The following is a 13,565-nucleotide window of genomic DNA, read 5'->3' on the forward strand; positions in this document are numbered from 1 at the left end:
TAATTATATTCTCGGCAATAGCATGACACTACGATCTGTGCATCACATGCATTCAAGATCCATTTCTTCAATGCTCATAAAAATCTGAAACATCATATCATCACATTCCACTCTTCTTTATGGTCTTTGAGAAACGTTTTCAATCTCTTACTATCTTTTCTCAACCCTTTTGCGGGATTAAATATTCCAGCTGAAATCAGGACACGAAAAGCTTTGATTATAAATTAGTTTATTGGTACAAAGATATCTTCGATGGAGATCGGCGCAAAGCTCGTTTAAAATTTTGCATCGCGATCGTGCTCGATTAAGCAACTCGTTTTCAGCGCAGGTGAATGTACAGAAGGAAGGGAGTAACAAAAGTCGTTGGATATTTCAACAGAATTGATCAAAATCAGACGTAGCAGCCCATCTCGCTGGCCTTGGCGACGGTGTCGGCAATGTTGTCTCGGAAGTCGCATTCTGAAATGGAGTTTGGATTAAGAGGACTGAGGGCTTGTTACTTACGTCCTTCGCAGCCGCACTTGGCACACTTGCCGGATTCCTTTTCTGGCTGGTTGAGACAGGTGTCTGAGCAGCAATGCGCGTCGCGGTGTCCGTGGCATTGGAACCAGCCTAGCAAGAGTCGTTAGACATGCAATCCCTTGTCTAATGGTTTTTACCGAATTTCTCGCCGCATTGATTGGGCGCAGCAGCGGCGCCACCCATGCCCATGTCCATTTGCATGCCCTCGGCGACTTCGACGGCTTCAGACTCCTCGACCACCTCCGCTGCTTGGAGACTCTCGAACTCGTCCAGCCGACTGAGATCGCACTGAAATTGGATTTATTTTTACAAGCGTCTAATAATGCCAAACAGTGACTCGCTCGGCGGAAGGGAAATTATGCTGATGAGCGAAACAAAGAAATCCGGCGAGCTTTGAGTCCAAATGTTTAGATTCATGCCAAAACGAAATTCGGGTTCGAGCTTCCAACGTGAAAATTTACTCATTCAGTGCGACATGGGCTCGTCAACATGTATGAAAAACCTGAGTCAGGGTCTGAAGTCCTCAAATGAAAAGCCGCGTAGCGGCTTTTAAAACGAAAGCGCTTTGCGGCTTCGAAAGATTACCATATTGATCTTTTTTAAATACTCGCGAAGCCGCTTTGCGGCTTCGTTCTTAAAAGCCGCTACGCGGCTTTTCATTTGAGCACTTCAGAGCTAGCTCTGACTCAGATTGCCGATCCCAAAATACAGAATAAGACCAGGCTTGTATCATTTAGATTTACCTGGACATCTTCTGAAAGGAAGCTCCAGACTTCTTCCTTGACGTATCTTCGGACCTCCTTGTCCTGGAAGACGCTAGAATCAGCCAAGAATCGTCGAGCTAGATATGGAGGACACTTGTTCCAGCATTTGTGGCAACAAGGCGCACGTGATACTTTTGCATTTCTTTCAATTTGGTTATTCACTTTTACACGAAAATCTCTGTCTGAAAGTCAGTCAAGCTTGCTTTTTGAAAAAATTAAATTTGCTCTTGTCACTATTTGTGAATCCCTGCCCATCGAGTTCGCTGATGTTGTTGATCGGGCACCGTCCAAAGGACCAGGCGGCGCAGATCTTCTTTCGGCACTTTCTGATCGACCAAAGAGCAACTGAAAATCAACTGTTACAAATCGCTTCTTTTTAACGATTTTTACTCAAGTAGACTTACTGCTAAAAATCCAGAAGCCGCTTGCGGCTTCGAGCGAACTAAGGAGAAAAGCCGCGCGAAGCGCAGCAATCTTTTTCGACTCGAAACCGCAAGCGGCTTCTCGATTTTTAGCAGCTACTTGAGTAACAATCGGACTAAGTACTGACCTTCCTCTGGGGTGCCAGCGTCAAAAGCACCACCACCAATGTGGATTCCATCATCGTCAAGCTTGCCGTTTCGTTCCGCCGCCTGAAAAGCCAAGTTAACGACTTGGAACTCGAAAACCCGAAAAAGGCGCTGGTAGAAAACAAAACGAAAGAAGGAAGGGAAAGTATGAAATCCAAATCGCGTTCATGTGGCCGTTCTCTAAAAGCCCTCTTCTTCTCCTCTTTTTCCGAGCGTGAAAGCGGATTTTCAGCGCCCTAACCCTGACCGACGAAATTTTAAAATTTGCGAGCGCATGTTCTCTTGCCCGTAATTAATCGCATTCGGATTCCTCCAAGAAAAATATCGCGCTGCTTGCGCCAAGTTAAAATAAGCAGCTTTTACATCTTCTTTATAACTTTTTAATAAGAACAATTTACGATGATTTAACGCTAATAAAAATAGCAATGGAAATGAAATAGGGCAATTTCGCATTATTATCTTTAAAGAGCAGTTTTAATAAGCCTTATAAGCATCTAATTTCAGCTATTTTCAAATGTGTGTTTTATTATCATAGTAAAGGCACGAGAGTATTTGAGAGTTATTTTAGAACTCACGCTTTCTTCAACAGTTTAAATGAGCTCGACAATCCGTGTATAAAACCTGAGTCAGGGTCTGAAGTGCTCAAATGAAAAGCCGCGTAGCGGCTTTTTTAAACACGAGGCCGCGTAGCGGCTTCGCAAAATTATCATTTCAATCTAATTTTTGACTTTGGCGAAGCCGCTTTGCGGCTTCGTTTTGAAAAAGCCGCTACGCGGCTTTTTTAATGATCTTACCCTGACTCAGGTTTTTACTCAAGTCAATAATTTGACTTGTCCGAAAATACAGATATAGAGTGGTTCAAGTCACGTGTAAAACCTAAGTCTTGACCTGAAAGATCTTTTGAAAAGCCGCATAGCGGCTTTTAAACACGAAGCGGCTTCGCAAATTATCAATGCAGTCTAATTTCAGACTTTGGCAAAGCTACGCGGCTTTTCAGTATCGATCTTACCCTGACTCAGGTTTTTACACAGGTTTCCGAGCCTTACTTGTCTGAAAATACAGATATAGAGTGGTTCAAATCACGTGTAAAAGTTCTTGTTATCTTTCCAGATCGTCAATAGTAGGTATAGTCATATCAATATTGCTCCGATAGAATCACAATTAAATAAAATACCTATATCTTTTACGTGATATTGTTTATCGTCAAAATGTTGGTCCGTTCAATTATCGGCGATAATAATAAAAGATAGAAACGGTTCAATGAAGCGTTTTAGCGAGTTCAATCTACTTACAGCGAGGGCCAAGAGAGCGGAGGCAAACTTCATTCTAGCGTTGATCTGTTGTTTCTCTTCGGATAGTCTGATCGAAGTGATCGCCTAAGTCCGATCGTGAGTTCTCACGGCGAGAAGGAGCGGTGGGCTCCCGCGCGCCCCCCGCCGCTGCCGCGAGTTTTCGCGATCGAGAGAAACACTTTCGAAATTTTCGCCAATTTCGACAATTAGCGGCGGAAGCTCTCAGAAAAGCCAACGTGCGGGCTAATTTCTAAACCTATCGCCTATCGCTGGCTCAATCTTACAGAAAACCCGCCAAGTTCATTAAACTGGCGATAACTGGTTGGCTTAGTTTTCGGACAACAGCTGCAGATGTTGAACATTGATATAATCGAATTCTGGAACTCGTCTTTTTGGTCGAGATAAGAGTTCAATTCTATTGCGATTAGAAAGCTGTTTTCTACAGTATCTTCCTATCTTAGGGGTTTCCTTTCATTTCAGCTTTATATATTCAACAACGATGTGTGAGCTAACAAGCGGATGCATAAAACCGATAGGAGAAAAATATACGTATCAGACAGTGTAACTTTCAGTCAGTGTAAGTCTTATTTTTGATTATCAGCACTGCTGATTCAGCAGAATGAATTTCCCAAATTTGATGGAATTTTAGTGCCATGTCTGGGCCATCAATTGAGGATATGGAATTGATCCAAAGACTAACAAGACCACAAGACCCACAACAACACCAAGATGTACCAAGATGCATTCATACGGGTATAAATGTCTTCTCAATTGATGAAACCAACCTTCATTCTGGCCTTGAGCAAGTCGAAATGAATCAATCAGAGATCCATGATCTCCATCGCTCGTTTTCAAATACGCACATGTAATCATATTTCTTTTACTGCATGTGCGTATTTATCCTCTTGATCTTACTTCATGAACATTATGTTCATAACGGTTATGAGTCATAACTTATGACATAACCACCCTGTACTAATATCCCTCTCATTTTTAATGGAAAACTCCATATGGGATCCGTCTAAGAACACTTTTCGCCTTAGATCATTATTTTTCTAAGACGAGTTCGCCCTTAAAATTTTAGTCGAAATCGCAAGATTTTCTGGGATTGCGTCTATAATTAAAATTCGACGCTTATTGAAAGTACACTGTGCGTCGGTTGCGATTCATTCTCAGAATTTTTTGTTTTCAAATTTAAATCTAAACCCCTCTTTCTAACCCCGCAACTGACTGACCGTTACACTATCTTTTCTAAAAATAAAATCCATTTTTGATAAATTGTTTTGTATTGCATCAATTGTACTAGCAGAAATTGTAAATTTACAGTTGGTAGATCAAGAAGCGCATGAAAAAGTCCTTCGATCCTCCAGTTGGCATGATGATCAAGTCCGAAGTCGTCAGCGGAGACGACAAGCAAGCAGTCTTCTGTTGAGTCACGTCTTTTGTATCAACCTCGATCGTCTGAAATAGAACTTGTTGATTGATTTGTTTCTCATATTCTTTTATGAAAGAGTTCAGCCTCGAACATAAGCGCATGACTACATTTATTACTAGCGCGTTCCAAAATTAGCCCGATCCCGGAATGGAGTTCAGGGAGCATTATCCAAAATTAACTAATCAAGAATATCGTCCGAAAATAGATTCGGCAAGAGGGATGAAAAGCCCGATTACGCAATACTACCTGTATGAATTCTCTGTTTCCACTCTCCGCGCCGGTGTTATATAAGTTGAACTCTGAGACGTAGCCACCTTGACCGCCAGACGTGGTTATACAACTGATTGATTTGGGCTTTATTAGCGTTCCAAAAGAGCTCAGTAGCAGATTCTCTCTTGTATTAATTCAGGTGGAAGTGAGTGTTTACCTCATTATTCAGAATTTTAAGAGAAATATCCATTCTTTCTCGTTCAATCTGATAATGTGCTGAATTAGACTCAGTCACTCCGATGCAATCAAGAACGCTTCCTGATCGAATGAGAATCGTACTGAAGGAAAACTTCTGAAACGTTCGCTTCCTTCGGTCCACTGCCACATTCCATCTACCCAGTCGATCTCGCCACTGTCTTCGGCGATTGAAGGGGCGTGACTGTTGTCTTTCTAGAGTCAACAGATTGCCTCACAGTATATTACCAAAATTTGACCAAAAGTTAAAAAGGCCAATTAATTTCAAGGCAATAGCAATCTGGGTTCGGCAACCTGAGTAGAAAACCTGAGTCAGGGTTCTTAAAGAGTAAAATGAAAAGCCGCGTAGCGGCTTTTCAAAACGAAGCCGCAAAGCGGCTTCGCCAAACTTACCAACTCAATGAATTTTTAACTAGCGAAGCCGCTTTGCGACTTCGTTTTGAAAAAGCCGCTACGCGGCTTTTCATTTTACTCCTCTAGAATCCTGACTCAGGTTTTTCACTAAGGTTGCCGAGCCCAAGTTGCTATCATGATCCCTATTAATTTTTGTTAGCTTAACTGGTAACCCTTGACTAGAGGATGGCCAGGAATGAGATCAGACAAGGGTTGAGGCTCGTCGAACGGAACTGCTATCGGAATTTGTGGAGGGGCGCATTCGTCTCGCTCTAGAATTATAAACGTGATTCTTATTATGGCTCAATTAACAAAATTCCTGCTCACTCGGAATGTTGCTTTTCAAAGCCAGTACCAGTTTATTAGTGCATTTTATTGTTAGAATCGGCATTTGAGAAATTGTTCTTTAGAAAAAGCTGAATGGAACTGATAGCGTCGCCGGGATTCTTGAGAAGGAAAACAATACCTTGATAGTACTGGGTGCCGGTGGGACAGTCGCAGCCGAAGGAAGGCGCGAAGGTGTCATGAGGGTTGGGATAGCGGCGACACCTGCCACCGAAGCACTCGGGCGCGTCACCATTGTCGCAGGTCATGGTGCCGCAATCGAAGCCGTCCCAGCCGTGTTCGCAGGAGCAGCCGCGGGGCCCGAGCGCGCCATGGATGCACGGATCGACCACGTCGTTCTTCACCGGACAGTGAGCCGCTCGTTTGATGTATAAATCGTAGTTCTTGTCGTCCGCGTAGCTTTTTGATGGGAATGGAGAGAAATGCACTCCTGTCAGCTTATAAGAAGAGATCGATTCCCGTTCCTGAGCCCTGCGCTTTCGGGCGTCTGTTCCAGCAAGAAGCACCAATTATTCACTAAGCGGTTAAATTTAACTCCCCGATTCTAAGTGCGCGAAGCTGGCACAAAATTCTACTCACGTTTGTGGTAGCGGAAAGCTGCGCATCGTCGCCGCTCTTCTTCGTTCCGGCTGATTCGGGTTAAATCGATGTACTTTTCGCACTCCAAGCGACATTCGAACGGGTTCGCTACTTTTACGAATTTCAGCTTCAACGACCAGATCACTTTGTTTTCGTCGAGATCGTAGCCTTCTACTTCTTTGGGACCGTCAACGAGCGGGCGGCACGGCTTCTGAAATAAATTTCTAACACCAAGATCAATCTTTCTCAGATTCTTGGCTCGGCAACCTGTGTAAAAACCTGAGTCAGGGTCTAAAAGATCTTTAATGAAAAGCCGCATAGCGGCTTTTTTAAAGTCGGAGCCGCAAAGCGGCTTCGCAAAATTATCATTCAAATCTATTTCTTCATTCTGGCGAAGCCGCTTTGCGGCTCCGACTTTAAAAGCCGCTTCGCGGCTTTAAATTAGAGATCTCTTAGACCCTGACTCAGGTTTTCTTCACAGATTGCCGAGCCAAGCTCACGTCTTTTGTTGTAGTTGTAGTAGTAGTTGTTGTTGTCGTCGTCGTCGAAGTTGTCGTTGAAGTCGTTGTCGAAGTCGTAGTTGTACTCGGCCTAGTCGTCGTTCTCCAGATATAAGATGATGTTGATGTGGTTCTCCAGTCAGTAGTTCGCCAGTAATAGGGCTCTGGAGTTGGACTGCCTTGAATTTCTGGCACTCCATATGAATCATACACAGCATCAATCTGGCTTGGAATTTCGGGACAATCTGGCCGAGTGAACTCAGGATCTGCACAAATCTCCTCCAGGGTCGCTACTCTTGTCTGCTTGTTTCCATCTGGGTCGTAGTAGCTTATGTAATACTCGTAATTACTGTCGCCGTAGTAATTACTGTCCTCGTAGTCAGCAAGGATGCATTTAGCGGCGCAAAACCAGACAGCTAGTTTCATACTTTTTTCTTTCTTTTCTCTTACGTCGTGAGAAAATCGGGCAAAACTAGTTGACTAGGGGTGTGAGCCGCGCGCCCGGCGCTACGGGCAATTTTCTTATTTAGGTTTGTTGGGCACACACACAGACAAACATCACTAGTAGCGAGCCGAAGTTAGCTAAACAAGTAGTACCATAATTTATGGTCCATAAACACCCGCTTTCGAAACCGCTCCGATTATGGGGGTAGATATCAAGAATCGGATTTCCTGTCCGTGTTTTCTCAAATTTTTAACATAGTGACCCCCTTATTTTTCAGCTCAAAATTTATTTCAGGCGATTATTTTTTTCCTATGGAAGCCAAAAATTTAGATTTCTCGAGCTTTCGAGGTCCTACAATGCAAATTGGGCACCTCCGATTGTCTCGAAAATGGGCATTTTTAGTAAAGTTAGCGATCTTTGACGAAAAATTTTGTTAAAATTTTTTCTGAAATTCGAAATTTCGGCTTCCATAGGAAATAGAAAAAGGTCTAAAGCTTTTGTTTTCAAAGTAAAATAAGGGTGTTACTATTCTAACTTTGGGAGAAAAGTCTGGCAGAAAATGGCGGTTCTTAATGTCTACCTCCTTAATATACCTCCAAGAAATCAAATAATTTTGAGGTAAATAATTTTCAGCTTAGCGGTAAATTAGCTAATAGAGTCACTTACTCTCTCTAAAAAGCCGATAAAAAATATATGAAATATCTTCGTGACCACAGCGAATTCCGAGATTGATTCTTCCAATTCTGCTCTTGATTCTTGTAGCTGAAGATAAAAAATTCTGTTCATCGTTGTTTTATGAATGAAAAAAACGATTGAACGTGACCGCTTCAAAATTCAACACACTCGTGCGCGGAACATGAGTGAGCTCTGCTCAGATCATATACTCTAATTTCTAATTTGGAACATGCTAATTTTCGAAAATTTCATCAAAAGAAATTTCACGCTTCTCCGTAAAAAAAAGCCGCTCTTTAATTATGTCACGTGTTTTATAAACTACTTTATTGTACTGTATCTAATTGTCGATAGAGAATGCGAGCTAGAAATGAATAAAGAAATTAGGTGATAAAAAGCGTCGGAATTGTTTTATTTCTTAGATGTTATGTAAATTTTGGAGTTCTTTCATAAAAAGTTTTACGGTCTCAAATTGGGACTATCAACTGGCACTTTGCTGATAGGCTCAGCAGATCATAGGACCGAGAAAGTGTCATTTACGTGAATTCAACTGCCTTCAAAGGAGTCGGTAAATACAAGAAAAATTCTGTATAAATTATATGTATTATACACTGTATATAATATACAGTATAATACATATAGAAGTATAATTTATTATCGTCTCCTTCGTTTCGAGTGAAAAGTGAACGGAAAGGGGATAATTGCCTTTTACCACCGCAATGGAGATTTGATTTCGCCTTTTTTTCTTTGAGAGAGGAAGAAGTTTTTTACTTATCTTTTCGAAAAAAAGGCAGGCGGGTAGATTTTGCCGAAGCCACACAATCGGCCGTGACGCGCGATTGCTGGTCGATTCAGCAAAACACCACCACATGTTGTAAAACGCATTTCACGGGCGCTAGAAAACGAACGGCAGCATTTCTAATGGCCGCTAATTTTCGTGCAACCAGGGTTCGCCAATGTTGATTTTTCCCCCAATTATGACTAAATAACTGTTGGTCGCGTGGTTCTAAAGAGCTAAAATGGAAAGCCGCGTAGCGGCTTTTTTAAGATCGAAGCCGCAAAGCGGCTTCGCCAATATTTTAAGATTGATAAGAAAGATTGTTTCGCGAAGCCGCTTCGCGGCTTCGTTCTTATAAAAGCCGCTACGGGACTTTCCATTTTACCTCTTGAGAACCTGACTCAGGTTTTCTACACAAGTTGTCGTTTCTGTCCGGGGTCAAAAGGTCAGATCTTCGCGGCTGTCCTTACTTATCCTGAAATTCGTCTAAAATTAATCTAACCTTGCATCTACGCAGAAGAAAACCCTTTTGGAAAATGAAATCGTCGATCAGATCTGTCATCTTAACGGCTCGCTTCTCGCAAACTTACCATTCAATTCTACCAAATAAATGATGACGTTGAGCTATGAATAGAAGTTTCGGTGAAAGTTTCTTCCGGGAAAGAATCTTCAAAAAAAGCCTATATTTTAGGCACTAAATATTAAAATAGGGATTAGCCATATAATATATGGGCCATAATATGCCCCCAAATTCTAATTGCTAACTTAACGACAGCTTACTGAATAGCGAATTATACCTTTATAGCTTTCATATATATTGAGAACCTTAAAATTATAAAGGTAGATATAAGGTCCTAAATCATAGATCTGAGATCTCCAAAGATAATGGAAGGATGAAAGGTGCCTGATAATTTATCAATCTTTAATTGACAAAAATGACTTAATTATTTTGATAAGAAGCAATTCGAAGATTGATGATATAAGAACCTATATAAAATATGTAAGGTGTAAAGTATGAATCACGTGCCCATATCGGCAGTTATTATAGCTTTATCAGAGGAATAATTGACTGATCCTCAGTTGCCATTTTCATCATCGAAATAGGCGAGTTCTTGACGAACAAGAGTGAGGTCGCTCTCGCCGCACCATCCATATCGTTTATTAAAGCTATAAAAGAAGGAAGCCGACGAAAAGTAACTCCAACACAACAAATGAACATTCTTCTCCTCACACTCTACTTTTTCAATCTTCATCAGCTACCAGTAGTTGCAGCCAGAAGGAGACAGCAGAACGGACATGCGCGTCAAGTCTCAAGACAGATGAAAATCTCGAATCGAGTGCAGCGGTGCACTAGAAACCCAGAGTGCATGGCCATTATCGCGAGAAATAGGGGAGAGGTTTGGAGAAGAAGCAACGGAAATCTTTTTTGGTGACTCTTTCTTCCTTCTTTTCTGCCTGTTTTCAACTGATTCCTGCCGCTTTCTGTATCTTTCTTAATTAATTAATAATATTATTAATAAATGTCCACGATAAAAAGCACAATCAAAGGCTCAATAGATTCTCCAACTAAAAACTTTGCCAATTATCGACGAAATATTTTTGAAAATTTCGCGGAAAAAGATATTTTATCTTATGTAACAACGGAAAATTTTAACAATTTGGCGCCTGAAACCGCCGTAACCCGGACTGTGTCGCGCCATCTTCACCGGTTGTTTCTCTGTTTTTTGGACCTGCCTGAACTTGGCCGAAATTGGTTCGATTGCAGCCTCAAAAACATGGTGCCTATAAAAAGGCGGCTCCGAGCGCAGAGCTTCGCAGTACGTACGAAAGTCGTAGTGTCTATAATTTTTGAGAAATTTGACTTTTCAAGGTTTAGTTTTCAAAAACCATGGCTACTTACCCACCAACTGGTCTTTCCGAGAACGTCAAGACCCTTCCTGAATGGATTCAGAAGGGCTGCGGCAACGACGAGTACTACTGTGAGGAGAAGGTAAATCAGAGATAATCAACCTCTTTTTGTATACTCATCCTTTTTGCTCAGAACGCGACCTTCTTGGGCGCCGCGGACAAGATGCCCGCCGAGCTGCCCGACCTCAAGGACCACAACAACTTCTTGACCGACGTTCTCAAGAAGAACCCCGAGCTCTACAAGCAGCTCAAGGACAAGAAGACCAAGCTCGGCGTCACCCTCGGCCAGTGCATCAAGACCGGCATCGACAACAAAGGTAATCGTCTCCTCATATTTGAGAATCATCATTTTTCTATTTTCAGGCCACCCCATGATCAAGACCTGTGGCCTCGTCGCCGGCGACGAGGAGTGCTTCGAACTCTTCGCCGACATCTTCGAGCCGGTCATCAGCGCCCGCCACAACGGCTACGCGCGCGACGCCAAGCACCCCACCGACCTCGACGTGTCCAAGCTTTCCGACACGAAGATCGACCCCACCGGCAAGTACGTGTTGACCTCGCGCTGCCGAACCGGACGATCCGTGCGAGGCTTCAAGCTCCCTCCTGTCATCGAGTTCGAAGAGCGCCGCAAGCTTGAGGCCCTCATCGTCAAGGGTCTCCTCTCCCTCGAAGGCGAGCTCAAGGGTGACTACTTCCCTCTCCACGGCTCCAAGTCCTACGCGCCCAAGCCCGAAGGCATGTCCAAGGAGAAGGAGGAGGAGCTCCGAAAAGCTGGAAATCTTTTCCAGGTAAAAAACCGTTTTTCCGTTCTCTTCGTTGATTGCAATCTTTAGGAGCCCGACTCGACTCTGCTTCTCTCCTCCGGCTGCGGCCGCCACTGGCCCGACGCCCGAGGCATCTACCACAACGAGGCCTCGAACTTCTTCGTCTGGGTCAACGAGGAGGACCAAATGCGCATCGTCTCCATGCAGAAGGGCGATGACATCAAGGCCATCATCACCCGCTTCTCGCTCGGCACCGCGCAGATCCAAAAGGTGCTCAAGGAAAACGACGCTGACTTCATGCGCTCTGACCATCTCGGCTGGATTCTCACCTGTCCATCTAACCTCGGTACTGGTCTCCGTGCCGGCTGCATGGTGAAAATCCCCAAGTTCTCCGCCCGCGAGGACTTCAAGACCGTCCTTGCCAAGATGGGTCTCCAGGTAAATCGCCCAATTTTCGCTTCTCTGATCTCATCGAAAATCTAGGCCCGTGGAACCGCTGGCGTCGACTCTGCCTCGACCGGTGGCACCTGGGACATCTCCAACGCCGATCGACTCGGCAAGTCCGAAGTTGACCTGGTCAACATCTTCATCGAAGGCGCCGCTCAAATCATCCGATGGGAGCAGGCGCTCGAAGAAGGCAAGAACATCGACGAAGAAGTCGCCAAGGCCTCAATGAAGACCTCCGCGTAATTCTGCCCCGTGAAGATTTTCTGTTGCAGTTCAAAATCCTAAAATTCAAAAGATTTTTCTGTATAATATATTTAATTGATTTGGCTTAAAAACTTCTGTGTTTTTTCTTTTCAAAGCAGAAAAAATTCTTATTTGCAAGAAAAAATATTTTGAAGTTTAAAAATCAGGCGCAGTGAGCAATTATCTCTAAAATTAGCTTTCTTTCCGCGCCATTGATGAATTTTGATGATCAAACTTCTTGACTTGATCTCCAGCGAAAATCGTCTTGTTCAAAGAAATGACATTTACCAAGAATTTTGAATTTGAGCTTGACTACATTAACTTGTGCGATGTGATAGAGAAAATAACGAGATGTCTGAACCTAACAGAAACGGAAGGAGAACACTACACTTGCCCTTCAAAAGTAATTAGTGGAGAGGATGGAACTTTGTGTATCCCTCCTCAGAATTCTACCGCCTCATTGAATTCTAGCGTTTGTCCTGATTCTATGTACGAGAGTGGCAAAGATTTTGATGATCGAATTAAATTTAATTTAGAAATTTAAGGAGGTAGATATCAAGAATCGCCATTTTCCGTCAGACTTTTCTCCCAAAGTTAAAATAGTAACACCCTTATTTTACTTTTGAAACAAAAACTTTAGACCTTTCTCTGTTTCCTATGGAAGCCGAAATTTCCAATTTCAAGAATATTTTTAACATTATTTATCGTCAAAGATCGCTAACTTTCCTAAAATGGTCATTTTATCATCAAGAAGAGGTGCATTGTAGCACCTCAAAAGCTCAAGAAATCTAAATTTTTGGCTTCCATAGGAAATAGATAATTGCCTGAAATCAATTTTGAGCAGAAAAATAAGGGGTCACTATGTTAAAAATTTGAGAAAACACAGACGGAAAATCCGATTCTTGATATCTACCTCCTTAATAATTCCATTAGTCCATAAAGACCTAAGAAGCATCAAGAATTTGTCACCTCTTTTCAAAGTCCACAGAACACTTCCAAACCAGCAAAATACTATCACTTCGTCGACCACATCGAACTCAACTACAACCTTTCCTCGGACAAGAAACTGCTCGACGACTTCTCGGAGAATATGATCGACTTCCGCATTCAGAAAATTGTCTTTCCACTAATTTGCATCATGTTTTGCGCCCCAGCCGTCTATTTGCTCAAGCGATATTTCAAGAAGACGCAGCGGGTGATTGTTCTGATGAATCTACTCCTCAGCTCGACTCTTTATTGCTTCTCTTTTCTGGCCATGGAACCGATTTACAAAAGAATCAACAATTTAGTAGACGACGATGTTATTTCCAGGGAAAGATTTCGTGCCGCGATCAACCAAGTCGACATTGACGGGCAAACTATTGCGAGCTGGGCTCGGCAACCTGTGTAGAAAACCTGAGTCATGCTTTGAAAGGCTAAAATGAAAAGCCGCGTAGCGGCTTTT

The 13,565-nt window shown here is 42.8% G+C and overlaps 3 protein-coding genes across 3 annotated transcripts; 1 reads left to right on the top strand and 2 right to left on the bottom strand.

Moving 5' to 3' along the window:
• Nucleotides 1–212: 212 nt before the first annotated feature.
• On the bottom strand, nucleotides 213–3,224 carry LOC145707957 (uncharacterized). Its single transcript, XM_081785551.1, has 7 exons — nucleotides 3,148–3,224; nucleotides 1,837–1,918; nucleotides 1,538–1,631; nucleotides 1,266–1,428; nucleotides 660–810; nucleotides 505–612; nucleotides 213–459 (listed from the first exon to the last, which is right to left on the bottom strand). Exons 1-7 carry the CDS (start codon nucleotides 3,178–3,180, stop codon nucleotides 392–394), a joined length of 699 nt encoding a protein of 232 aa, XP_081641677.1. The 5' UTR covers nucleotides 3,181–3,224; the 3' UTR covers nucleotides 213–391.
• Nucleotides 3,225–5,608: 2,384 nt separating this feature from the next.
• LOC145708309 (uncharacterized) lies at nucleotides 5,609–7,389 on the bottom strand. The gene is made up of 4 exons (XM_081785968.1): nucleotides 6,865–7,389; nucleotides 6,365–6,575; nucleotides 5,907–6,301; nucleotides 5,609–5,712 (listed from the first exon to the last, which is right to left on the bottom strand). Exons 1-3 carry the CDS (start codon nucleotides 7,288–7,290, stop codon nucleotides 6,219–6,221), a joined length of 720 nt encoding a protein of 239 aa, XP_081642094.1. The 5' UTR covers nucleotides 7,291–7,389; the 3' UTR covers nucleotides 5,609–5,712; nucleotides 5,907–6,218.
• A 3,169-nt stretch (nucleotides 7,390–10,558) lies between these two features.
• Nucleotides 10,559–12,213, top strand: LOC145708721 (creatine kinase B-type-like). The gene is made up of 5 exons (XM_081786420.1): nucleotides 10,559–10,749; nucleotides 10,801–10,984; nucleotides 11,031–11,455; nucleotides 11,501–11,869; nucleotides 11,915–12,213. Exons 1-5 carry the CDS (start codon nucleotides 10,648–10,650, stop codon nucleotides 12,119–12,121), a joined length of 1,287 nt encoding a protein of 428 aa, XP_081642546.1. The 5' UTR covers nucleotides 10,559–10,647; the 3' UTR covers nucleotides 12,122–12,213.
• Nucleotides 12,214–13,565: the final 1,352 nt, after the last annotated feature.

This window comes from Oikopleura dioica, chromosome XSR, assembly GCF_907165135.1.
Source record: "Oikopleura dioica chromosome XSR, OKI2018_I68_1.0, whole genome shotgun sequence".
Lineage (NCBI taxonomy): Eukaryota > Metazoa > Chordata > Appendicularia > Copelata > Oikopleuridae > Oikopleura > Oikopleura dioica.

Coding starts and splice junctions, on each gene's coding strand:
- LOC145708309 (XM_081785968.1), bottom strand. CDS start 7,290: ATGAAACTAGCTGTCTGGTTTTGCGCCGCTAAATGCATCCTTGCTGAC. Junction 6,576..6,864: donor CTACAACTACAACAAAAGAC/GTGAGCTTGGCT, acceptor AATTTATTTCAG/AAGCCGTGCCGCCCGCTCGT. Junction 6,302..6,364: donor AGCTTTCCGCTACCACAAAC/GTGAGTAGAATT, acceptor TTAACCGCTTAG/TGAATAATTGGTGCTTCTTG.
- LOC145707957 (XM_081785551.1), bottom strand. CDS start 3,180: ATGAAGTTTGCCTCCGCTCTCTTGGCCCTCGCT. Junction 1,429..1,537: donor AACATCAGCGAACTCGATGG/GCAGGGATTCAC, acceptor CCAAATTGAAAG/AAATGCAAAAGTATCACGTG. Junction 811..1,265: donor TCCTTTCAGAAGATGTCCAG/GTAAATCTAAAT, acceptor ATCCAATTTCAG/TGCGATCTCAGTCGGCTGGA.
- LOC145708721 (XM_081786420.1), top strand. CDS start 10,648: ATGGCTACTTACCCACCAACTGGTCTTTCCGAGAACGTCAAGACCCTT. Junction 10,750..10,800: donor AGTACTACTGTGAGGAGAAG/GTAAATCAGAGA, acceptor CTTTTTGCTCAG/AACGCGACCTTCTTGGGCGC. Junction 11,870..11,914: donor TTGCCAAGATGGGTCTCCAG/GTAAATCGCCCA, acceptor TCGAAAATCTAG/GCCCGTGGAACCGCTGGCGT.